The sequence below is a fragment of the Salvelinus fontinalis genome, chromosome 22, assembly GCF_029448725.1.
Source record: "Salvelinus fontinalis isolate EN_2023a chromosome 22, ASM2944872v1, whole genome shotgun sequence".
In the NCBI taxonomy this organism is placed as follows: Eukaryota; Metazoa; Chordata; class Actinopteri; order Salmoniformes; family Salmonidae; genus Salvelinus; species Salvelinus fontinalis.
This window is the reverse complement of record NC_074686.1, coordinates 13,457,378-13,483,703: the sequence shown is the minus strand read 5'-3', so window position 1 is coordinate 13,483,703 and position 26,326 is coordinate 13,457,378. Positions and strand designations below refer to the sequence as shown.

The following is a 26,326-nucleotide window of genomic DNA, read 5'->3' as shown; positions in this document are numbered from 1 at the left end:
GATAAACTAGTAATATCATCAACCATGTGTAGTTATAACTAGTGATTATGATTGATTGATTGTTTTTTATAAGATAAGTTTAATGCTAGCTAGCAACTTACCTTGGCTTCTTACTGCATTCGCGTAACAGTGCATTCGCGTAACAGGCAGGCTCCTCGTGAGGCAGGTGGTTAGAGCGTTGGACTAGTTAACCGTAAGGTTGCAAGATTGAATCCCTGAGCTGACAAGGTAAAAATCTGTCGTTCTGCCCCTGAACAAGGCAGTTAACCCACCGTTCCTAGGCCGTCATTGAAAATAAGAATGTGTTCTTAACCTGTCTAGGATGAGGGTGCCGCTAGCGGCACTCCCCCCCCACCCCCACTGAAAAACCAGTGCCGCGAAATTCAAAAAAAATATTTTTTTAAAATATTTAACTTTCACACATTAAAGTCCAATACAGCTAATGAAAGACACAGATCTTGTGAATCCAGCCAACATGTCCGATTTTTAAAATGTTTTACAGGGGAGACACAATATGTAAAGATGTACATCTATTACCTAAAAACACATTAGCATAATCCACCATCTTTTATTTGTCCACCAACACCAGTAGCTATCACCAATTCGGCTAAACTAAGATATTTATAGCCCCTAACCAAGAAAAAAACTCATCAGATGACAGTCTGATAACATATTTATGGTATGGGATAGGTTTTGTTAGAAAAAAGTGCATATTTCAGGTAGATGGCATAGGTTACAATTGCACCCACCGTCACAAATGGACTAGAATAACTACATAGAGCAACGTGTTTACCTACTTACTAATCATCAAAAATTTCGTAAAAATACACAGCATACACTAATCGAAAGACACAGATCCTGTGAATACAGACAATATTTCAGATTTTCTAAGTGTCTTACAGCGAAAACACAATAAATCGTTATATTAGCATAGCACATAGCACATAGCAGCCCAGCATTGATTCTAGCCAAAGTGAGCGATAACGTCAACATCGCCAAAATATATTAATTTTTTCACTAACCTTCTCAGAATTCTTCAGATGACACTCCTGTAACATCATATTACACAATCCATATAGAGTTTGATCGAAAATGTTTATATTTAGCCACCAAAATCATGGTTAGACAATGTGAAATGTAGCCCAGCTGGTGAGAAAATGTCCGTGCGCCATATTAGACAGTGATCTACTCTTATACATAAATACTCATAAACGTGACTAAAAAATATAGGGTGGACAGGGATTGATAGACAATTTAATTCTTAATACAATCGCGGAATTACATTTTTTAAATTATCCTTACTTTTCAATACAGTTTGCGCCAAGCGAAGCTACGTCAAAAAACATGGCGTCCTAAGCCACTAACATTTTTCGACAGAAACACGATTTATCATAATAAAAATGTCCTACTTTGAGCTGTTCTTCCATCAGTATCTTGGGCAAAGGATCCTTTCTTGGGTCTAATCGTCTTTTGGTGGAAAGCTGTCCTCTTGCCATGTGGAAATGCCAACTGCGTTCGGGATGAACTGGAAGCGTGCCCAGCAATTCACAGCGTTTCAGAAATAAATGTCCCAAAATCGCACTAAACGGATATAAATTGCTATAAAACGCTTTAAATTAACTACCTTATGATGTTTTTAACTCCCATAACGAGTAGAAACATGACCAGAGTAATATTACTCCCTCCACCAATGCTTGGAACAAGTGCGGGTCGATGTCCTCCAGGCGCATTACGCAGCAAGAAAAGACTTGCTAGCTACAGGGTTTTTTAATTTATAGTGCCTGTGAACGCGCAATCGACCCCATTCAAATCGTTATCACGTAAAGGCATCCAGGGGAAGACATAAGCAGTGTCCGTATACTCATAGCAATAACAGTGCCCTTTTAACTGACTCCAGATCAGGGGCCAACATTTCTGAAATCTGACTCCATGTCAGGGAAATTGCTGTAGAATGGGTTCTGTTCCACTTAGAGACAAAATTTCAACTCCTATAGAAACTATAGACTGTTTTCTATCCAATAATAATAATAATATGCATATTGTACGATCAAGAATTTTGTGGGAAGCCGTTTCAAAAATTACACGATTAGCATAAATAGTGACAACAGCGCCCCCATCCTCAACAGGTTAACTGACTTGACTAGTTAAATAAAGGTGTAAAAAAAAAATCGGCAAAATCGGCGTCCAAAAATACCGATTTCCGATTGTTATGAAAACTTGAAATCGGCCCTAATTAATCGGCGACATCTAATTCTAACATGCAGTGGGGAGAATTCTATTGTCCTCGCCAGGAGTCCAAGCTTTTGCTATAGATGGTAGAGTTCTCATCTCTGGACCACACAAGCTTTAGATTGCATTCTGCTCAGGCATTTGTCTCACTCTACATCGGTCAGCTACATTGGTTACCAGGGAGGGATCCTTTCAATACGCCTATGAGGCCTGGGCACACAAATGCTTATAGAGATAAGGGGGAATACTGAAGCACGTGTTGATGACAGTTCTACAGTCACCATCAGAGGCCCTTGCTTTTGGCATAGATGGTAAGCTCTAATTTCTGGGCTGCAACAGTGTAAGAATGTGCCCTCCACGGTGCTTGATATACATTGAATGGTAGGTTACACTATATTTAGATACTTCAAATACTGCCTGAGGCACCTTTGCTATTTGTCCCCGTACTCAATTAGTGGTGAAACAATATTTGTGATGGTGTTCTTTGTTCGTATGTATATGCATGAAACGTAAATTATGGAAAATATGTCTCACACAGTCATAGTTAGTAGAATAATGAATTGATTGGCAAGATTTTGGCATCGTCAACTTTTAGAATGTTAGTAGGAAAGTTCATAATTTAGACCACCTACATATTCTCACATTCATTGAACATGTAGTATTTGAAACTCAAACATTCCTTTCCAAAATGCTTTTTATTTAATCCTACAGTCTCTTTATCATTCTCCATACCTTATATTCCACTGCATCCAACATCATGCTTGCCCACCATGGTATTGGGGAGCTGCTGTTTGAGAACTCATCTGGTTGAGAAATCAAACTCTGCTTATCTTATTGCAGAGCACATTGTACAACTGTTTTTTAGAGAAGATTGTATTGCAAGGTATGCTATATGTGTAGGCTATGCTATATGTGTAGGCTATGCTATATGTGTAGGCTATGCTATATGTGTAGGCTATGCTATATGTGTAGGCTATGCCATATGTATTGGCTAATATGCAGCTGTCATTTTTAAACCTCGCATACATGACACGCTTTTATTTGGGTTTCTATGCAAAGTATATGATTGAATGTTTCTTTAAGCCTGCAGCTAGTTACTGTCACATGGGATGACGCTGGAGAGACGATGCAGGTACGGGGAGTCTAACATTTAATAAACAACGGACATGGAACGAGACAGGAACAGCGTCAGCAAACTAGTAATACAAACAATTAACGCAGAAGCGGGGAACAGAGCTGGGGAACTAACAAATATAAGGGAGGTAATAACAGGTGATGAGTGAGTCCAGGTGAGTCCAGGAGAGTCCAATGTCGCTGATGCGCGCGACGAGGGGAGGCAGGGGTGCGTAATGGATGGTAGGAGTGCGTGCTGGGGGGGGGGGCAGATGTGACAGTTACTTGAAATGAGACATGACAAACATGATAAAAAAATAATGTAATTCACTTACATAGGGTTAGATAAACACAAAGTGACATGTACAGTAGCTGGCTAGGCTAGTCAAACTAACATTGGCTAGCTTTTAATAAATTGGCTAAATTATCAATGGCTTTACCTCTTCATACGATCAAGACAATTCGTATTGCATGCTGCATATTTCAAGTGCACTCGAAAACAGATATGTATCTTACTTCAGTCTTTGGGAGATAGATCTGTAAGGCTGCGTTGAGACAATGACTTATCAAGCCCAGCTCAGTTAATCCCTACTATTGTGTCCCTAAGTCATCATAATGCTTCAGCAAATGTACATTATACCAGGGTGTTGGTAGACACAATGTAAGGAACCTAATTTATGTCCCTCTAACTGCTATTATATGCAGCAATCATGTGTCTATGAACCAGATTTATGCTGTTAGCACTGAGGTGGTGTGTCCTAGTAGGAAGTCCACTGTGTGCAGCTCACCCTGCACTAACATAAATAACATGAGAATATCTACTTCTGCTAAGCTTCCCAGTAAAGCAATGAAAACAAGCAAGCATCCCAGAAAAGTGCTGAAAATAGCCCACGTTAACATAAATTTAGCAAAAAAAGAAACGTCCTCTCACTGTCAACTGCGTTTATTTTCAGCAAACTTAACATGTGTAAATATTTATAAGAACATAACAAGATTCAACAACTGAGACATAAACTGAACAAGTTCCACAGACTAACAGAAATGGAATAATGTGTCCCTGAACAATGGGGGGGGGGGTCAAAATCTAAAGTAACAGTCAGTATCTGGTGTGGTCACCAGCTGCATTAAGTACTGCAGTGCATCTCCTCCTCAAGGACTGCACCAGATGTTCCAGTTCTTGCTGTGAGATGTTACCTTACTCTTCCACCAAGGAATCTGCAAGTTCCCGGACATTTCTGGGGAGAATGGCCCTATCCCTCACCCTCTGATCCAACAGGTCCCAGACGTGCTCAATGGGATTGAGATCTCCGCTGGCCATGGCAGAACACTGACATTCCTGTCTTGCAGGAAATCACGCTCAGAATGAGCAGTATGGCTGGGGGCATTGTCATGCTGGAGCGTCATGTCAGGATGAGTCTGCAGGAAGGGTACCACATGAGGGAGGAGGATGTCTTCCCTGTAACGCACAGCGTTGAGATTGCTTGTAATGACATCAAGCTCAGTCCGATGATGCTGTGACACACCGCCCCAGACCATGACGGACCCTCCACCTCCAAATCAATCCCGCTCCAGAGTACAGGCCTCGGTGTAACGCTCATTTTGCACTTTTTTCCAGTCCTGTCTTGTCCAGTGACGGTGGGTTTGTGCCCATAGGCGACGTTGTTCCCGGTGATTTCTGCCTTACAACAGGCCTACAAGCCCTCAGTCCAGCCTCTCTCAGCCTATTGCGGACAGTCTGAGCCCTGATGGAGGGATTGTGCGTTCCTGGTGTAACTCGGGCAGTTGTTGTTGCCATCCTGGCAATTGCCTACGGTCTGTAAGCTGTTCGTGTTTTAACGACCGCTCCACAGGTGCATGTTCATTAATTGTTTATGGTTCATTGAACAAGCATGGGAAACAGTGTTTAAACCCTTTACAATGAAGATCTGTGAAGTTATTTGGATTTTCACAAATTATCTTTGAATGACAGGGTCCTGAAAAAGGGACGTTTCTTTTTTTGCTGAGTTTATGTAGCTTAAGAAACAAGGTTCATGCAATTAATAACTTGTAAAGAACAGATGACATTCATATTCTATCTCTAAAACTCAGTTAGACAATTCCTTTGATGATACAGTGGAAGCAATACAAGGTTTTAACATTTACAGAAAATACAGAAATGCCAGTGGTGGAGGTGTTGCTGTTTATATTCAGAACCACATTCCTATAAAGATTAGAAAGGATCTCATGTTAAATACTGTTGAAGTAAAATGGCTACAGGTTCATCTGCCTCACCTACAGCCCAGTGGAAGTTGCTATAGACCGCCAAGTGCTAACAGTCAGTATCTGGATAACATGTGTGAAATGCTTAATAACGTATGTGATATCAACAGAGAGGTATATTTTCTGGGTGATTTAAATATTGACTGGCTTTCATCAAGCTGCCCACTCAAGAAAAAGCTTCAAACTGTAACCAGTGCCTGCAACCTGGTTCAGGTTATAAGTCAACCTACCACGGTAGTTACAAACAGCACAGGAATGAAATCATCAACATGTATTGATCACATCTTTACTAATTCTGCAGATGTAGTGATCACAATATAGTAGCCATATCTAGGAAAACCAATGTTCCAAAGGCTGGGCCTAATATAGTGTATAAGAGGTCATACAATATGTTTTGTAGTGATTCCTATGTTGTTGATGTAAAGAATATTTGTTGGTCTGTGGTGTGTAATGAGGAGCAAACAGACATTGCACTTGACACATTTATGAAATTGCTTATCCCAGTTAGTAATAAGCATGCACCCATTAAGAAAATGACTGTAAAAACTGTTAAATCCCTGTGGATTGATGAGGAATTGAACATGTGTATGGTTGAGAGGGATGAGGTAAAAGGAATGGAAAATAAGTCTGGCTGCACAACCGATTGGCAAACGTACTGCAAATTGAGAAATCATGTGACTTAGCTGAATAAAAAGAAGAAGAAACTATACTATTAAACAAAGATAAATGACATAAAGAATGATAGTAAAAAGCTTTGGACCACCTTAAATGAAATGTTGGGCAAAAAGGCAAACTCAGCTCCATCATTCATTGAATCAGATTGCTCATTCATTACAAAACCGACTGATATTGCCAACTACTTTAATGATTTTTTCATTGGCAAGATTAGCAAATTTAGGCATGACATGCCAGCAACAATACATCCAAGTATATGTGACCAAATTATGAAAGACAAGAATGGAAATTTTGAATTCCGTAAAATTAATGTGGAAGGGGTAAAAAAAAAGATTGTTGTCTACAACAATGACAAGCCACCGGGGTCTGACAATTTGGATGGAAAATTACTGAGGATAATAGGTGATGATATTGCCACTCCTATTTGCCATATCGTCTTAGGTAGCAGAATTACTTTTGCCCTCAGGCCTGGAGGGAAGAAAAAGTCATTCTGCTACCTATGAATAGTAAAGCCCCCTTTACTGGCTCAAATAACAGACCAATCAGCCTGTTACCAACCCTTAGTAAAGTTTTTGAAAAAATGGTGTTTGACCAGATACAATGCTATTTTACAGTAAACAAATTGACAACAGACATTCAGCACGCTTATAGGGAAGGACATTCAACAAGCACAGCACTTACACAAATTACTGATGTTTGGCTGAGAGAAATTGATGGGGCTGTTTTGTTAGACTTCATTGCGGCTTTTGACATTATCGATCATATTCTGCTGCTGGAAAAACGCATGTGTTAAGGCTTTACACCACCTGCTATATTATGGATAAAGAATTAACTGTCTAACAGAACACAGTGTTTTAATGGAAGCCTCCAACATAAATCCAGGTAGAATCAGGAATTCCCCAGGGCAGCTGTCCAGGCCCCTTACTTTTTTCAATCTTTACAAATGACATGCCACTGGCTTTGAGTAAAGCCAGAATTTCTATGTATGCAGATGACTCAATCCTATACTCGTCAGCTACCACAGCAACGGAAATGACTGCAACACTTAACAAAGAGCAGCAGTTAGTTTCAGAATGGGTGGCAAGGAATAAGTTAGTCCTCATTCAATAAACCCTAAACCTCAACTAAATCTTGTAATAAATAATGTGGAAATTGAGCATGTTGAGGTGACTAAACTGCTTGGAGTAACCCTGGATTGTAAACGGTCGTGGTCAAAACATATTGATACAAGAGTAGCTAAGTCTAAATCTTCTTCAGGATCAGTGGGTCCCCTGCGGGACAGTTGAGCTAACGTAGGCAAATGCAATTAGCATGAGGTTGTAAGTAACAAGAACATTTCCCAGGACATAGACATATCTGTTATTGGCAGAAAGGTTAAATTCTTGTTAATCTAACTGCACTGTTCAATTTACAGTAGCTATTACAGTGAAATAATACCATGCTATTGTTTGAGGAGAGTGCACAGTTTTGAACATGAAAAGTTATTAACAAACAAATTAGGCACATTTGATACAATCCTGTTTTTTATTTTATTTTACAGAAATGCAATGGTTCATTGGATCAGTCTAAAACTTTGCACACACACTGCTGCCATATAATGGCCAAAATCAAAATTGCACCTGGGCTGGAATAATACATTATGGCCTTTGTCTTGTATTTCAAAGATGATGGTACAAAAAAAATGGTTTTTCTTTGTATTATCTTTTATCAGATCTAATGTGTTATATTCTCCTACATTCCTTTCACATTTCCACAAACTTCAAAGTGTTTCCTTTCAAATGGTTTGAAAGTAAATAGGAGGTGTACTTGTGGATGTATTTCAAGGCCTACCTTCAAACTCAGTGCCTCTTTGCTTGACATCATGGGAAAATCAAAAGAAATCAGCCAAGACCTCAGAAATAAATTTGTAGACCTCCACAAGTCTGGTTCATCCTTGGGAGCAATTTCCAAATGCCTGAAGGTACCACGTTCATCTGCACCAACAATAGTACGCAAGTATAAACACCATGGGACCATGCAGTCGTCATACCGCTCAGGAAAAAGACACATTCTGTCTCCTAGAGATTAACGTACTTTGGTGCGAAAAGTGCAAATCAATCCCAGAACAACAGCAAAGGACCTTGTGAAAATGCTGGAGGAAACAGGTACAAAAGTATCTATATCCACAGTAAAACGAGTCCTATATCGACATAACCTGAAAGGCCTCTCAGCACGGAAGAAGCCACTGATCCAAAACCGCCATAAAAAAGCCAGACTACGGTTTGCAACTGCACATGGGGACAAAGATTGTACTTTTTTGAGAAATGTCCTCTGGTCTGATGTAACAAAAATAGAACTGTTTGGCCATAATGACCATTGTTATGTTTGGAGGAAAAAGGGGATGACTTGCAAGCCGAAGAACACCATCCCAACCGTGAAGCACGGGGGTGGCAGCATCATGTTGTGGGGGTGCTTTGCTGCAGGAGGGACTGGTGCACTTCACAAAATAGATGGCATCATGAGGGAGGAAAATGATGTGGATATATTGAAGCAACATCTCAAGACATCAGTCAGGAAGTTAAAGTTTGGTCGCAAATGGGTCTTCCAAATGGACAATGACCCCAAGCATACTTCCAAAGTTGTGGAAAAATGGCTTAAGGACAACAAAGTCAAGGTATTGGAGTGGCCATCACAAAGCCCTGACCTCAATCCTATAGACAATTTGTGGGCAGAACTGAAAAAGCTTGTGCGAGCAAGGAGGCCTACAAACCTGAATTTGAACATGAAATATGTGCCTATTGTAGATTACTCTGACGTTGTTCGTACGATGTACCCAATGACTAATGAAAACTTGCTGTCCTCATTGAGGTTTTACAGACGTGTTCAATACGCCTTATTTATACACTTTTGTAATATTTATGAAATGCATATTGTTATATTTGGTAGCACTTATTTGTTTTTCCTTTGCCTCCAACCCCCTTCGATGTGTAGAACGGATGTGTCTGAAATGATAGATGGGTTAGAGATGTGATGCTCTGCCTCTGTCAGACTGACACTCATCAACAAGGTGTTTCCAAACCCTGTCATGGGACCCCCAGATGTGGCACATATTTGTTCGATTCCAGAACTAGCACACCTGACTCATTGGATCAAGGGCTTCAAACAACGTTCAATCAACATTCACACTACCTGAACTCATCTGAGCTGATGTTTAGATGCCATGGCGAGCGGCTTCAGCTGATTGGTAGTGAATGACATGTGGGGGAGTTTGATAGGACAACAAGTATAGGAAGGAGTTTTTGATTGGCCGGCCAAGTCTGGGTGTTTCGATAAACCCCATGGAGCACAGAGGCTGTGTGTAGATTACTGTGTGTGTGTGTGTGTGTGTGTGTGTGTGTGTGTGTGTGTGTGTGTGTGTGTGTGTGTGTGTGTGTGTGTGTGTGTGTGTGTGTGTGTGTGTGTGTGTGTGTGTGTGTGTGTGTGTGTGTGTGTGTGTAATTAAAACTTGTGTCCCGAGGTTAGACTCCTTCCTGTCTCTGGCCGGATAGAACCTTCATTAATGAATACTGTTAATTAGAGAGTGATAGAGAGGGGAAGGGAGACCGAGAGAGATGAAGGGAGGGCCAGTGAGAGAGAGGAAGGAAGGAAGGAAAGGAGGGAGAGACAGTGTTAAAAGACAGGGAGACGGGTCAAGATGACACAGAAGTAGTACCATAGCCAGAAATGTGTTGGTGGGCACGCAGAAATTTGTGTGGGCCAAAAAATGTATGCAAAAAATTCATTTTTTGGGGTGAAACAGCTAATTTCCTACAATTCTACACATTTTACCATAAAGCTCATTAAAACTGAAATATATGTGTGTTTATTGTGATAAAGGCACTGGATTATGAGTTGTCTTGTTAGCTAAATGAACAAATGAAGTAGGCAGTGTCATGGTGCATATAGCCCTAGAAGCACAGTGACATATGCAGAGATATTAATGGATTATTGGGGGTGTGGCTTTCAGTTAGTTATTTTTTGCCACCCATCCCATGAGAGTGACTGTCATTCCAGTGCAATGCTTGCTATGAATTATATCTGATAGTATTTGCATGTTTAGGTAAAAAGACAAATCATGTCCTGTTTGGAGCACTGACAAATAAAGAGTATGAAAAAAACAATCTGATTGGGTGGGCCTGGCTCCCCAGTGGGTGCACATAGGGCATTGAAAGTTGTAAAAGATCTATGGGTGTTATTGTGTCTTTGTGATAGTGTGTGTGTGTGTGTGTGCGTCCCAGTTTTGCCAGGAATGTAGATGTTGTTCCTTGTATGCAACCCCAAACTTCTCTTTCCCTTTCTCTCTTTCTCTCTCTCTCTCTTCTCCCCTTCATAACCTCTGTGTTGCTCTCTCTTTCTCTCTCTCTACTCCCTCTACCCCCACCCCCTCTGTCAAGTTGCTCTCTCTCCCTCTGTACTATAATCAGAGCCATATGTTGGAAAGGAAGGCTGGCTGACGATCAATGTTAGGGAAGCTACTCTAAAATCATAGTTTACCAAACTACCAATTACTTCACACTAGAAGAAGTTAAACTACACTAAAGCAACCCTTAAGAATTGTAATTTGTTTAAGTAGTTCACTACATCCAAGCTAGTTGGGAAAAAATATATCTAAATCTGAAATGTCATAGACTACACATTCCAAGAACAGATCACTCTGGGGTCAGGTGTTAACATAATGTGCAATTTATCTTAGCAGCCCAGCTAGCACATAACGTTCTGAGAACCATATGTTTCTTAGTGGGAATGTCAGTACTACAGCATAATGTTTCCTTATGGTTCTATATAAAGTCATGTTCTCAAATTGTTCAGAGAACGTTAAGAAACTACGTTCTTCTGTGGGAATGTCAAACTTTCAGAAACAACATTCTGTGGGAATTTCAGTACTTGTGCTGAGAACAGAATGTATGTGTTTTTAAATAACATTCTTAGGATATTCTTTGAATACAAAAAGGGGAAAAGGGAAAGAATTATCCTGCCAACTTAACCTTACACTCATTAAAACCCACCATCCCATTCCACAATTTTGACCCCATCTAATCCTACACCAGGCCGACTGCCTGGGAGGACGGTACACTACCACCACCCCGTAACTCTTCTGCAATAAAATCTCGTAATCCCAAGTACTTCTCTGCACCTGCCACCACAACACTATATTCGGTGACTTCGATTCCTGCAGTACAGTTGATAACCATGACAATGAATGCTACAAAGCCAACATTACTGAAGCACATTTAATTTGTAGACCTATCACTCTGCACTGACAAAAGTCTCCTACTCACCAGGAGCCTCTTAGGATCCCTCACACTTGACCCATCTTCTTCTACTTTCTTCACTGCCTCAGCATACGACACCTGTACAACTCTGACCCTGGCAACCTCAACCTGCCTCTCGCACCGGAGACTTCTGATCCCCAGTAACATGGGCATACCTACAATTAACACATACCGCTTCTTTCACCGATACTACACATTCCTTTGTCCCATTCCCTCCTGCACACTTCTCAAATCTAGGAATTTCCCTCCTACACACTGCTGCGGCATGACCGTGAGCTTGGTACCTGAAAACACATAATGGTTTTGGCACAAAAGCTCGTACAGGATAACTGATATTTCGTAACATTACTTTGTCGGGTAACGACTCAACATCAAAACTCAAAAGGACAGAGAGTGATTCTACTGTTTCACAACGCTCGCGACCGGGTTTGTGTCGCACCAAATGGCGGGCGTCACAGACACCTGGAATCTTCAACTTCAGTTGATCCACCTGCACCATTACCACTACCCCAGTAATCACCCCAAGTAACAGGTCTTGTCCTGTTCCACGTGATGCGGAGCTCCTGCTCCCCCTTTGCGGAAGAAACACCAACAAAAAAAAACACCACAAATCCACTTCGGGTTATCTTCACCGATTCAATAGTACCCAACTCCTTTTTCCACCAAACCTGACACTACTTATGGATTAGCAAAAAGGCAGGGGTCCACTTTCTCCAAAGATTTCATTCCTACTGGACCAGATTTATCTTTATCATGACCATCGAGATCTTCACCACACTTGCCACTTCAGATAATTCATCCTCATTCTCTTCCATTACAGAGAAAGGGGATACCTAGTCAGTTGCACAACTGATTGCATTCAACCGAAATATGTCTTCCGCATTTAACCCAACCCCTCTGAATCAGCTCGGTCTGGAGTATAGCTCATTCTGGTTGTACTTGACACCAATCTTCCTCAACACACTGTCTCCCTCGTTGCTAGCTTCATCGGATTCAAACTTATCATCTGCTTTCTTCACTCTTCTTATGCTCTTCTTCGTTTTCTGTGGGGTAACTCTCCTCATCGACCTCAAGCCTGGAAATATACAGTGCATTCAGAAAATCTTCAGACCCCTTGACTTTTTTACATTTTGTTACATTACTGCCTTATTCTAAAATGGATAAAATAATGTTCCCCTTTCATTTTTTACCTTTATTTAACTATGCAAGTCAGTTAAGAACCAATTCTTATTTCAACGACGGCCTAGGAACAGTGGGTTAACTGCCTTGTTGAGGGGCAGAACGACAGATTTTTACCTTGTCAGCTCAGGGATTTGATCTTGCAACCTTTCGGTTCCTTGCCTAACCCAGTCTTCAGTGGGTGAGCTCCTGACTTATCAGCCTTTGCGGCTGCTATTGAATCTGATCAGCCTGCCAGGAATAGAGTGCACCCAGTCTTGATCATATGTGACTCGTTTCAGGAAACTAGGCGTATGTCGCAGGTCACTATTTCACAAGAGGGCCATTTGAACATGAACTTTTATTTTTTTAAATCGAAAGTTGTACAATTCCTTCAAGAACATGCAAACTTCCATGTGCCTTAATACTTGTATGCCATCTGTAAATATGAATACAATTGTTAAATTATGAGCCTAGTTGGTTAAGCCACAGAAAAAGCAAGCAACCTTCCCACTAAACCTGATTGGCTGAGATAAAGATTGGGCTGGACATGTCGAGAGATGAGTTCAGATTGGTCTGCCATATAGCACGTTTCTATCTATTTGGTCAGTATGTGTAGGTAATCCTGTCTAACGCTGCTTTTTTTAATGTATTGCGTAGTAGAACTGAATAAGTGTTGCCCTCCACTTTCTGAAGGACCTAGTTTTGAAATCAGTGGAATTAGAGTATGATAGGTAAGGAGATGGAGAAAACAGCTGTCTCTGGATTACATCTTCAAACTAAGGGCAACCATGGCATCCATGACAGGGAGAAGCATCCACCAATGATGTATACAGGTAAGATAGTCTAGCTAGCTACATTTTCAGATATTAAACGTTTCTAATTTTGACAGAAAGTCGTTTTCATTTCAAGTTAAAGTGTACTGTTAGCTAGCCAGCTAACGTTAGCTGGCTGGCTCGCTAGCTAACGTTAAGTGTATGATCTTATTATTTGTATCTCAGAGCCAATTGCTTTGCTAGTTATAGCTTAATGTTAGCTAGCTAACATTGAACCTGGTTGGTTAGCTACCTGCAGATTCATGCAGGGTTATAACATCATGAGTTGGGATTATGGTTCATTGTTTAGCTAGTTAGCTACATGCAAGTAACCATTTCAATAGAATGTCACTGCAAAAACTGTTAATAGACGTTGCTGGTAAATTCGCTCTGGCTATCTACTCCGAATTCAGGGCTTGAAAACTATTACGGATTACAAAGGGAAACCCAGACACGAGCTGCCCAGTGACGCAAGCCTACCAGATGAGCTAATTGCCTTTTATGCTCGCTTCAAGGCAGGCAACACTGAAGCATGCACGAGAGCACCAGCTGTTCTGGATGACTGTGTGATAACGCTCTCGGTAGCCGATGTGAACAAAACCTTTAAACAGGTCAACATTCACAAAGCTGCTGGGCCAGACGAATTACCAGGACGTGAACTCAAAGCATCCGCGGACCAACTGTCAAGTGACTTCACTGAAATTTTCAACCTCTCCCTGACCGAGTCTGTAATACCTACATGTTTCAAGCAGACCACCATAGTCCCTGTCCCCAAAGAAGTGAAGGTAACCTGCCTAAATGATTACCGCCCCGTGGCACTCACGCATGAAGTGCTTTGAAAGGCTGGTCATGGCTCATATCAACAGCATCCTCCCAGACATCGTAGACCAACTCCAATTTGCATACCGCCCCAACAGATCCACAGATGATACAATCTCAATCGCACTCCACACTGCCCTTTCTCACCTGGACAAAAGAAACACCTATGTGAGAATGCTGTTCATTGACTACAGCTCAGCGTTCAACACCATAGTGCCCTCAAAGCTCATCACTAAGCTAAGGACTCTGGAACTAAACACCTCCCTCTGCAACTTGATCCTGACGGGCCGCCCCCAGGTGGTAAGAGTAGGAACAATAGCGTCTGCCACGCTGATCCTTAACACTGGGGCCCCTCAGGGGTGTGTACTTAGTCCCCTCCTGTATTCCCTGTTCACCCACGACTGCGTGGCCAAACACGACTCCAACACCATCATTAAGTTTGCTGACGACACAACAGTGGTAGGCCTGATCTCCGACAACGATGAGATGGCCTATAGGGAGGAGCTCAGAGAACTGGCAGTGTGGTGCCAGGACAACAACCTCTCCCTCAATGTGAGCAAGACAAGGAGCTGATCGTGGACTACAGGAAAAGGCGGGCCAAACAGGCCCCCATTAACATCGACGGGGCTGTAGTGGAGTGGGTCGAGAGTTTCAAGTTCCTTGGTGTCCACATCACCAACGAACTATCATGGTCCAAACATGCCAAGACAGTCGTGAAGAGGGCATGACAAAAAAAAATCCCCAGGAGACTGAAAATATTTGGCATGGGTCCCCAGATCCTCAAAGGGTTCTACAGCTGCACCATCGAGAGCATCCTGACCGATTGCATCACCGCCTGGTACGGCAACTGCTCGGCATCTGACCGTAAGGCGACCGGCCCAGTACATCACTGGGGCCAAGCTTACTGCCATCCAGGACCTCTACACCAGGCAGTGTCAGAGGAAGGCCCTAAAAATTCAGAGACTCCTCAACAGCTTCTTCCCCCAAGCCATAAGACTACTGAACAATTAATAAAAAGGCCACCGGACAATTTACATTGACCCCCCCCTAAATTTTTCTACACTGCTGCTACTCTCTGTTTATTATCTATGCATAGTCACTTCACTCCCACCTACATGTACAAACTAACCTGTACCCCTGCACACTGACTCGGTACCAGGGCCCTCTGTATATAGCCTCGTTATTGTTATTCTTATTGTGATACTTTTTATTATTACTTTTTATTTCAGTCTACTTGGTCAATATTTTCTTAACTCTTCTTGAACTGCACTGTTGGTTAAGGGCTTGTAAGTAAGAATTTCACAGTAAAGTCTACACTTGTTGTTTTCGGAGCATGTGACAAATAAAGTTTGATTTGATTTGACGAGTTTATCAATTTTCAAAGGAGAATTACTTCCCCATTGTTCCTCAAATGCAGTGTATGATATACCATTTTGTAGCTCTGTGTCTCTGCTTTTATCCAATGTAAAAAACACAATTTCAAATTTTGCTACATAAGACCGAATCAAGGCGGTCGGTCACATATACATAATGCCCTGACTGCTAATCTGCCTACAAGGAGCTTCACCCATGAAACAGCCAAAAGGGCAGAATCCTGATTTATCAGCCTCTGAGGCTGAAATTGAATCTGATCAGCCTGTCAGGAATGGAGCTCACCCACATAGTACTTTTAAATATTATCCATAAAATATGAAGTGTCCCTTACAATTATACACATACTGTATCAGTTAAGCAAGCTAGATAACAAGATAAATTACAAGCTCGCTAGCTAACAAACCTATCTAGCTAGCTTACCCAACCACAAGACTAGTCAAGTTAGTTGTGTTGTTGTTTGAATGCGATTGGCTGTGGTCTTGGTGGTGGCACACAGCCTCGACAGGGCTGCCTGTCAGCCATCGTTCATGGCTTAAATGCCCCACAAGGGTTTAGATGCCCCAAGAGCTCTTAGCTAAAGGTGAGGGACATTTAGCTTGCTAACATTCTAACTTATAAACTGATAATGAGCTCCAAACACAAATGAAAGTATGAAATGTACTATCTCTTAGTGTAGCAATCAATAAAAACTTATGCGCTGCCGTCTTAGCCATACTGTCAATCTTTCATCAATATGTCCACTCCTATTTATAGTTTATCTTGTGATCTGGACAAAACAACTTTTGTTATGTCGTGATAATGAGATAAATAAGTTGTGATCTCAACATAACGTGGGACTAATTGTTTCATTCATATGTCCTCTCTGGACCCAGCCGTCCTATCTATGCTTCGAGGTCAAAACAGTTAACCTAAGCTAGCAGTGTTATTAAAAGTCTTATTGAAACATGTTTTTTAAACGTTCCGTTTTACCGGTCAGGTAACTTATGGCTTCGTTCCCAGAACCAATGAGAAACCAAAAACAGACTGTGTTCTAGCTAGGAGGTTTGAAATATAAAATAAATTGCCTTTTTCACTCATATTTTCTTATCTTTTTGCAAAACAAGTAGTGTGTACAGTAGTTCCAGCTGTTAGCTGCACCACTACATGGCAAAAAGTACTTTTGAAAACACTACTAAGATTTTTATTTAGTTCAACCACCACCAAGCTACGAATTGTTTTAATTTGAATTACTAGTTGAACTACATGTATTTCACTACTCCCCAACACTGCTGACAATGGAAATGATTGTGTGTGTTTGTGGTTTTTAAGATACCATTCCATTCTCATTTGGCTTTTCATTTTTTTCACAAGGTCTTACTGTGTTTCTTTTGTATACATCCCTCCATCTCTCTATCCCTCTATCTCTCTATCCCTCCATCTCTCTATCCCTCCATCTCTCCTCTCTCTATCCCTCCATCTCTCTATCCCTCCATCCCTCCATCTCTCTATCCCTCAATCTCTCTATCCCTCAATCTCTCCATCCCTCCATCTCTCTATCTCTCCATCTCTCTATCCCTCAATCTCTCTATCCCTCCATCTCTCTATCCCTCCATCTCTCTATCCCTCCATCTCTCCTCTCTCTATCCCTCCATCTCTCTATCCCTCCATCTCTCTATCCCTCCATCTCTCTATCTCTCCATCTCTCTATCCCTCCATCTCTCTATCCCTCAATCTCTCTATCCCTCCATCTCTCTATCTCTCCATCCCTCCATCTCTCCATCCCTCCATCCCTCCATCTCTCTATCCCTCCATCTCTCCTCTCTCTATCCCTCCATCTCTCTATCCCTCCATCTCTCTATCCCTCCATCTCTCTATCTCTCCATCTCTCTATCCCTCCATCTCTCTATCCCTCAATCTCTCTATCCCTCCATCTCTCTATCTCTCCATCCCTCCATCTCTCCATCCCTCCATCCCTCCATCTCTCTATCCCTCCATCTCTCCCTCTCCACCAAACAGAATCGGACTCTATTCATCCTTTCTCTGCCTCCCTCTGCTGGTTATTCACACACTTCTCTTTCCCTGTTTGGTATTGTAAAGTCACAATGTGTGTGTGTGTATATGTGTGTAACCTTCTAGTCAAACATCACGGCTGTCCTGTTAATGGCTGTCCATCTCCCTCTTCCTCCTTTTCTCTCACTCTCTGGCTCTCTCGCCCCCCCCCCCCCCCTTTGTGCTTTCTCTTTCTCTCTCGTTAGAAGTGATGGGCAGTCAAGAGCAGCAGCTGAGAAGGAGAGTAGAGTTTATAGTGTGTGTTAGAGATGAGTGTGTAGTATGTGTGCATTAACTGTACTGACATACTGACGACCCAAAGAACTGCAGCAGACAGACAGCCGGCCTGGATAGACTCTACCAGAATGGTAAATGACAGCACTGGGATGTTATGCTGTGTCAATGTTCTATCAAAGTTACTTCTTGGTAACAGTAGAGGAACACTTCACCCAAAAATGAAACTATCATACATCAAAGTTACTGATCTGTTACATGAAAGTATTTCTGGTCCAAACTATAGGCTCTATTCAATGTGGATCGCTGAAGTGCTACAGATTGCTCGATAAAAATGTAAAAGGTAATTTTCGATTGAGCAGACATATGCCACCTGTAGTGTGAATGCAGTCTCCGCTAACGTGGGAACATTGCCTCTAAATTTCAGTCTCGCTGTAAAGCTAAACTTCTGAGATACGGATAGATTGGAGCCCTAAATCTGTTTACAAAACGATCCCAATCCTATATGAATAAGAATGATTGACACCTAATCTCCCTTTAACATTATGTTAATTCTCTGTTAGAATCTACTGTTCGGAGTGTGTTGATCTTATGTATCTCTCTCTTCTCAGGTCCCCAACCCTTCAGGATATAGGCCTGTGACTTCAGAGGAACACACATAAACACAGACAAACAGAGAGAGCTCCCTAACCTCTCCGAAGAGGATCACTGGGGCCCAACACTGACACTCTTACTTTGACATCATCATCGCTGTCGCCCTGGGTGGATGAGCCGCCTGTCTGGACGCCTGCGGTCGGGGGGAGGGGGGAGGGTGGGGTGCGACGGCAAGGCCGTAGTGGAGGAGCAGGGGTGTGAGGGGGCGCGGGTGGCGTTTGAGGGGGAAAGGGCTGTAGGTGTACAGGAGGAGGTCACAGTGGAACCCAGCGCTGAGGCTGGAGCTCAGGAGACCATTGAACTTTTACCCTCCCCCTCGCCCCCCTCCCTGTCTAACGGTCTTCACCTGCACAGGAGGCCTGTCCTTGGAACACGCAGACGGAGGCAGATAGAGACACACACACGCAACGACGCTCCAACACACACACCTGGACAGACCGTCATAGGCATGCAGACACACAAGGACATCCAAATGCAGACACCCGCAGAGACGTGCATGGACGCTCACACACACACAAGTGCTCACAGACAAATGGATGCTCACACACACTTGGACTCTGCCGGTCCAGAGCAGCCCAGAACTGATTCATCACCAGAGACACACACCAGATCACCTCAGCGACAGGTCATCCTGCCTCTCAATCATTCAGCCTGCACCAATCAGCAAGCTGCTTTCTCTCCCTGCAGCCCCGCTCCTCCACACTCTGCAAACAGGAACATGGCCCCAGCCATTAGCCCTGCCCCTAATATTAGTTCAACACCTCTAGATCTCTCTAAACCCTCAAGAGCTATTGGTCCAAATCCTCCAGGCCTTTCTCCTATCCGTCCAGCTTGTCCAGACCTTTCTACTATTGGTCCAGGCCCTGTAGACCCCTCCCCTGTACCTGTCGAAGGTGAGAGAAAGTATGCGCTTCGTAGCTCCGGTCGACCTCGCTTCCCATGCCAGCTACGCAAGTCTTCCCGCATCCGCCGATGCACTGAGGATGGAGAAAGGAGGGGAGGGAGGGAGAGCGAGAGGGAGGAGGAGGAGAGGGAGGAGGAAGAGGAGAAAGAGAGGGTGAGTGTACATGTGAAGGTAGAGCGCCCCACAGTGGAGGAGTATGCAGCCTCCAAGCCTGCAGCCTCCAAGCCTGCAGCCTCCAAGCCTGCAGCCTCCAAGCCTGCAGCCTCCAAGCCTGCAGCCTCACCCGTACCAGTACCTGTAGCACCACTCCCCTCAACACACCCCTCATCACGCCCCTCCTCTCACTCCGCCCCCCGGCCATCGCCCAAACCCCAACATAGAACTTCAACCAAACCCCAACCCAAATCTTCAACCAATGCCAAACCAAAATCCCAACCTAGACCATCGATGAAAGCCTCGCCCAAACCTTTGCCCAGATCAGCAACCAATCCCAGACCAGCAACCAATCCCTCGCCTCGTCCATTGACCAATACAGTGCCCCGGCCGGCAGTGAAGAAGGAGGAGCCTGGTGAACTAGATCCCCCCACCAAACGGAAACGCCGGTTTGTTGGTGTAAGTTCAAGTTCTATGATATTATTAATCACATAGCAGTCAAAAGAAACCAAAATCCATCTTGTCATGTTGATTTGACATCACTTGACAACTAGATTTCACCCGGGAAATAATATTTGTTTGTTTGTGTTTGTTCCCAAGGTGAGGCGTATCGTGGTGAAGGTAGCTCGTATCCCAGTTAACCTCAGCCGACGCCAGAAGAGCTACAAGATTTCCTCCATGGAGACAGTTGAGAAGGGCGGGGCAGGTGGCGATGGCGGGTTGGAGGGAGCCGAGGGGGGGACAGCGGTAGTCCGAGAGCCGACTGCACTCCTCCGTATGAAGAACAACGGGAAGAGCGTGATGGTCATGTTCCCGCCTGGAGAACTTCCGGTGATCCTGAAACGTCGACGTGGCCGACCTCCCAAACAGGTTGTACCTGGAACGCCGGATAAAACCACCGGTGGGAATGGCGAGCCCAAGAAACCTCGTCGGCGCCGGCGGGCCAAGCTCCCGTCTCCGCAACCGTCGTACGTGAACGACACCAACGACGTGAAGACGGAGTACGGAGACGTTCTGTCCAAACTGGCATTCCTCAACCGCCAACCGCCGGCCACCGGCCGCTGCTCCCCACCACGCTGCTGGACACCCAGCGAACCGGACAGCTTTCACACGCCGTCCGACAACCCTGGGATCTCCGCCCTGCTACACCGACTCACAGGGTTCAGACGCAGGGGAGGCAGGGGGGGAGGTGTTGGAGGCAGGGGAGGAGGAGCAGGGGGAGGAGCAGGAGGAGCCGGCGGAGAGGGCTTCAAGAGCTCCTTCAGTGACTTTTTTGAGACGATCGGGAAGAAAAGGAAAGTGACCCCCGCTCTCGCAGAACCAGGGTTACTCAAGAAACGAGGGAAGGGTGGGGGAGGCAGGGGAGGAGGGGCTGCAGGGGGGGAGATGGTGGTTGGGGGTGAGGGGGGGAAGCCGGTTAAGAAACGACGCTCACGCAAGAACGGGGTTCTAAAGGGGGAGGCAGGGGGGCAGCTGCAACAAGACTGGTTTAATGGGGGAGGTGTCTGGGGGGAGGAAGGGGGAGGCATGAGGGAGAGAGGGCCAGGAGGGTACCAGGTCTGTGGCTCCCTGAGGGGGGGCTTTCTGTCCTGTGAGGGGGGGAGAGGGAGTGCGTACGGCAGCCCTGGCGGCAGCAGAGGTGGAGAGGAGGCGCAGGGTTTGTTCGCCGGATATTTCCGCTCCCTGCTGGACTCTGACAACTCCTCAGACCTCCTGGACATCTCCTCCCCTCGCCCCGACCCCAGGAAACCTCCTCCCACCCTGGGCTACGACTCTTCCAGCCCTGCCCGCGGCCCAGGCCCTCGCTGGTCCCCAGCTTTCCCCAAACGCAGCCCCAAAGGAGAGCCAAGGGAGAACCCAACACTACATCATCCCTCTTCCTCCTCCTCTTCCAGACCTCCTTACAGTTATAACCTATCCCAGAACTCCCCCACCTCCTCCTCGTTCCCCAAGTCCACCCCTCCCTCCCTCCCTCCGTCCTGCTCCCCCAGCTCCCCCCATCCCTCCTCCTCCTCCTATGGTCACTACACACCTGGCTATTCCTCCTCCTCTCCTGCAGGGGGCAGCGCAGCGCCACAAAGACCCGCAGACTGCAGCTTCGCAGCCTATGGGGCAGCCGGGCTGAGTAAGGCCTCCACGGCCACCCCCGTGGGCCAGGGTCAGATGGGATATTCCAGTTTTTCCAAGCGGGGCTATGGGGGCTACCTTGGGCAGGTTGGACCATCTTCTCCAGGAAGAGGGGGGTATATGGCCATGGCCAAAAACAGCCCCTTCCCCTCCTCATCTTCCCCAGAGGGATACAGACACTACCCCTCCAACCAGAGTAACTACAGGTAAGTAGCTTCAGGTAGGTCTAAATTACCTGGAACCACAAAATTTGGATTAGAGAACTGTACTACAATCCTACCCTAACCTCTTATAAGTGTGTATTGTGTTTGAGATACATTACGCTACATTGCAGTTGGACTGCTCAGAACCCTGATCTACAAAATCACCTTGGGTCCCAAATAAGTACTTATGTTATCAAGGTTTGAGTTTCTGTGGTTTGCCTTGCTGAAACTGATCCTCTGCTGTGTGTGTGTTGCAGGCCGGGCTATGGTGGCTACCCAGGAGGCTACAGTGACCCAGGCCCCAGCGAGCCCAAAGACATCCTGGACATCTCCAACTACACCCCCCAGAAGGCCAAGCGACAACCCTTCCTCGAGAGTCTATCAGAGTCCTCCTCTGACTCCTCCCACCTAGGGGTCACCGGGTCAGGAGGTGGGGTCAGTGGCGGAGGCTCGGGGTCAGGCTCCGGAGGTGGGGCTTACAGGCAGGGTGGAGGGAGGGAGTCTCTTCCTATTGGTGGAGAGGGAGGTCAAGGACAGTCCAGCCTATCAAGTCTGGAGAAGTTGATGATGGACTGGCATGAGAGCGCCTCAGGCCCCTCCTACAACTGGAGCCAGAACGTTCTCTTCCAGGGGCAGGGGAAGCCCAGCCGGGGGCGCAGGAAACGGAATGCTGCCGAACCCCAAACGGAGAAGGAGGGGGGTGGAGGACCAGGAGCAGGACCAGGGACCACCCCAGACTCTCCCACCAGCCCCCCAAGCCAGACCCAGCCCTCCACCCCAACCCAGGGTTCTGGTGGAAAACGCAGTGGAATGGGGGGACGGCAGGCCAGGGGGGTAAGAGGAGGCAGAGGAGGGGGGCTGTACCCATCCCCTGGAGAGCGCCCCCCAGGGGGGAAGAAGGGCAAGGCAGCTGGGGGTGGGGTTGGAGGTGGAGGGAGTGCTGCTCAGGGGGGGTTGTTCCAGGAAGGTCTTGACTACTACAGTGGAGACAGCAGCAGCCTCTCCCCCCTCCCTAACCCCACCTCACATCTCGGCTACCCCACCGAGCTCTGTGAGTACCCCTCCCCGTGCCCTTACTCCGCCCACCCCTCCACCCCGTCCTCAGAGGAGCACTACACAGCCCTCTTCCCAGGTGAGGCCTCATCCTCCTCTCTCTCCCCTGGAATGACTTCCACATCCTCCTCCTATCCTCCCAAACTATCCCCCGCTCCCCAGCCCTACCACCCTCCTCTCACTCCTGCTCCTCCACCCGCCTCCTTCTCCCCTTCCTGCTCACCATCGCAACGGTTACTGCCACACTGTGGAACAGCGCTAAGCCCCCCCCATCGTAACCTGGCAACCGTTTCCAAGGACCACTTCCCCTCCCAGTATGATTCTCCCAGCTACTGTAGCTCCCCCTATTGGTACGGAGGGGCATCGCTCAGCAGCAGCCCCCACGCTAACACACACACCACTACACACACACATGCTAATGCACACGGCAACACACATGTACACGCTAATGTTAACCCTCACGCTAGCCCTAACAATCACCCTAACACTCACACTACCGCACACACTAACACACACACACACCCTAACAGCAACCCTCATGCAAACATGAGTCCACACACATCTCAGACAAGCTTGAGCCCACACACACACCCTAACCCCAACTCCAACCCACACACACACACCAACCCCCACATCAATACACACCCGCACATCAACACACACCTTCATTCAAACCAGAACCAGAACCAGAACCAACATCCTCATCCACACCCTCACCCGAACACTTACCCCCACCCCCATCCCAACACCACACAACACTCCCACCCTAACCTCTCCCCACACACTCACACCCACCCTAACCTCTCCCCCCACTCCCACACTCACCCCCTGCTTTATGAGGAACGCCCCCCTCACAGCGCAATGCCCACGCAACCTCACAAACGGGACCTGCCTCCCCACCTCAACTCAGGGCTGCGACCAGCCCCCCTGCAGCTCTCCCCGTACCCCTCCCCCCACCACAAGCCTCCCCTGGCATCCTCGCCGCATTCTGAGGACATGGGTTACCCCCCGTACCCCGGGATGCACCCCCGCTACCACCCACAGCCCCCGCTTCGAGGAGGAGGAGGGGTGCTCTGTCAGCTACTAGACCCCCCCAGCGATGACAGCTTCAGTGTCACGAGCTTGTAGCTGCAGGTAATACACAAGATACTCTCTCTCTACTAAAGGGTTAGACACAAGAGGATCTACTCTCTCTCTACTAAAGGGTTAGACACAAGAGGATCTACTCTCTCTCTACTAAAGGGTTAGACACAAGAGGACCCACTCTCTCTCTCTACTAAAGGGTTAGACACAAGATGATCTACTCTCTCTCTACTAAAGGGTTAGACACAAGAGGACCCACTCTCTCTCTCTACTAATGTGTTAGACACAAGATGATCTACTCTCTCTCTACTGAAGGGTTAGACACAACAACTAAAGACATTTATTAACATCAGTTTCATCCATTTAGCTATGTAAAGGTTTTACTGTCTAACAATCACATCATAATTACGGTTTCTCTCTCTCGCTCTCCCTCTCTCTCTCTCTTTCAGGTCCATTAAATCTCAACTTTTTTCAGATTTGTAAACTTTTTTTAAGGAGAGACTTTCAGAGACAAGATGATGGATCAGAATTTATCTGCTAACTCTGGACAGTAGATCTTCAGTTCTCCAGCTATGACAATCAAAAGCCAACTGCAACACACACACAAAGGCGCACACACAGACACACAGACACAGCTGGAAAGAGGGAGTGGCCTAGAGAAGCTGTGGGAGGAGTGACAGACGCTGAGGAACAGAGAGGCGGGGCCTAATGGAAAAGTTCCACCCCCAACGCTAAACACATTAATCCCCTATCCCCGAAACCATACACCCTTCGCTCTGTGTGTGCTATATGAGAGAAGTGGACTACAGCATCAGCTCTTGAATTACCAGCATCTGTACATAGACTCCAACTCCAGCCACAGACCCATAACCTCACCACAACATTGGAACAGTTGAGACAACGTTACTAATGTTCCATCAGTGTTTTCTAACGTTCAGGCTTTTAGCCAGGACCACATACCCACAACCACACCCAGGGGCGGACTGGCAATCTGACATTTTGGGCAAATTCCAGATGGGCTGGTCCATTTTAAGCCCAGTGGGCCTATCTAACTTTTTTCACGCAAAAAGATCACTATTTGGCTAATAATGGGTGCCTCAAGGGAAAAAAAGGGGCCAGTGTGTGGGCCTTGAGGAAAGAAATGGGCCTATGTGTTACAAATGCCAGGGCCAATTTCTGGTCCAAGTCCATCCCTGACCACAGCTGTGCTAAAACAGCTCTACACAACGTTCCATCATCGTTTCTCTAAACCTCTGCCATAGTCTCTGCTCTGATGGAAGGACTCCAGCATGGAGACTCTACATCCTGTGTTTCACTGTTTTTACTAGGAGGGAAGGAGACCCGACACACACTCTGACCCCAAAGAGACTGACGTGTGTTTATTTGTGTGTGTGTAACCACGCGGATGGACTTCTGTATGTATGTATGTGTGTGTTTGGGGTCTAAAGGGGTAGAGCTCTACATCTGAAATGGTGGATGGATGAACAGGGCTTCTCTTCCTTCTTTTACTCTCCTTTTTTCCGTGGTCTTGTGTTGTTTGGTGGTTTTTGTGATGAACAGTTGTATATGTCTGTTAATGTCATGATGTATCTACAGTGCCAATATTTAAATACACTCTGATCTGGCCATTGGTAAACTGCCTGGACTCCAAATGCTTTATAGGGTGGGGGGAGGGATGTGTGTGTGTGTGTGTGTGTGTGTGTGTGTGTGTGTTCCTTGGTATTCAGCGCTGCTCATGCAGTGCAGGGAGCGAGTTTAGACAGGGACACGGCTGGGAGGGAAGTAGGCGGCGAGAGAGGGAGAGCGAGGAGGAGTGAAAGAAAGGGAGTTAAGAGAGAGACACAGAGAGAGGAAGGGACAAGGGGAAATAGAAAGATGACAGGAAAACATAAACTTGTTGGGATTGAGACTGGGGTGAAAGAGGAGAAAGACTGGCTACATTGTTCATGAGTCCATAATCAGTCTAAAATGAATCCTGAGAGGGCCTTTAAACCCTGAGGGGCAGTCACGCTTCCTCACCCACTAGTCTGCCAATGTGTGTGTGTATGGTGTGGTGTGTATTGTGTGTGCTTGTGTGTGTGTTTGTGATAGGCTTTACTGTATTTGTATATTTGACTGTGTTTACAGTTTGTCAACAGGCTGACTGGACAGAGT

The 26,326-nt window shown here is 45.6% G+C and overlaps 1 protein-coding gene across 3 annotated transcripts in view; it reads left to right on the top strand.

Annotated features, from left to right (window-relative positions):
- Positions 1-25,808, top strand: part of ahdc1 (AT hook, DNA binding motif, containing 1) — a 38,080-nt gene extending 12,272 nt beyond the window's left edge. Inside the window, exons 2-6 of one of the 3 annotated variants that reach the window (XM_055876511.1) lie at positions 17,971-18,129; positions 18,607-20,165; positions 20,307-22,039; positions 22,294-24,223; positions 24,622-25,808. In XM_055876511.1, the coding sequence (XP_055732486.1) occupies positions 18,762-20,165; positions 20,307-22,039; positions 22,294-24,217 (5,061 nt within the window). In that variant the 5' untranslated portion in view covers positions 17,971-18,129; positions 18,607-18,761 and the 3' untranslated portion in view covers positions 24,218-24,223; positions 24,622-25,808. Of the gene's footprint in view, positions 1-17,967; positions 18,130-18,606; positions 20,166-20,306; positions 22,040-22,293; positions 24,224-24,621 lie in introns of all 3 variants that reach the window. The other 2 variants (XM_055876510.1, XM_055876509.1) reach the window with 2 other exon arrangements.
- The last annotated feature ends 518 nt before the right edge of the window (positions 25,809-26,326 follow it).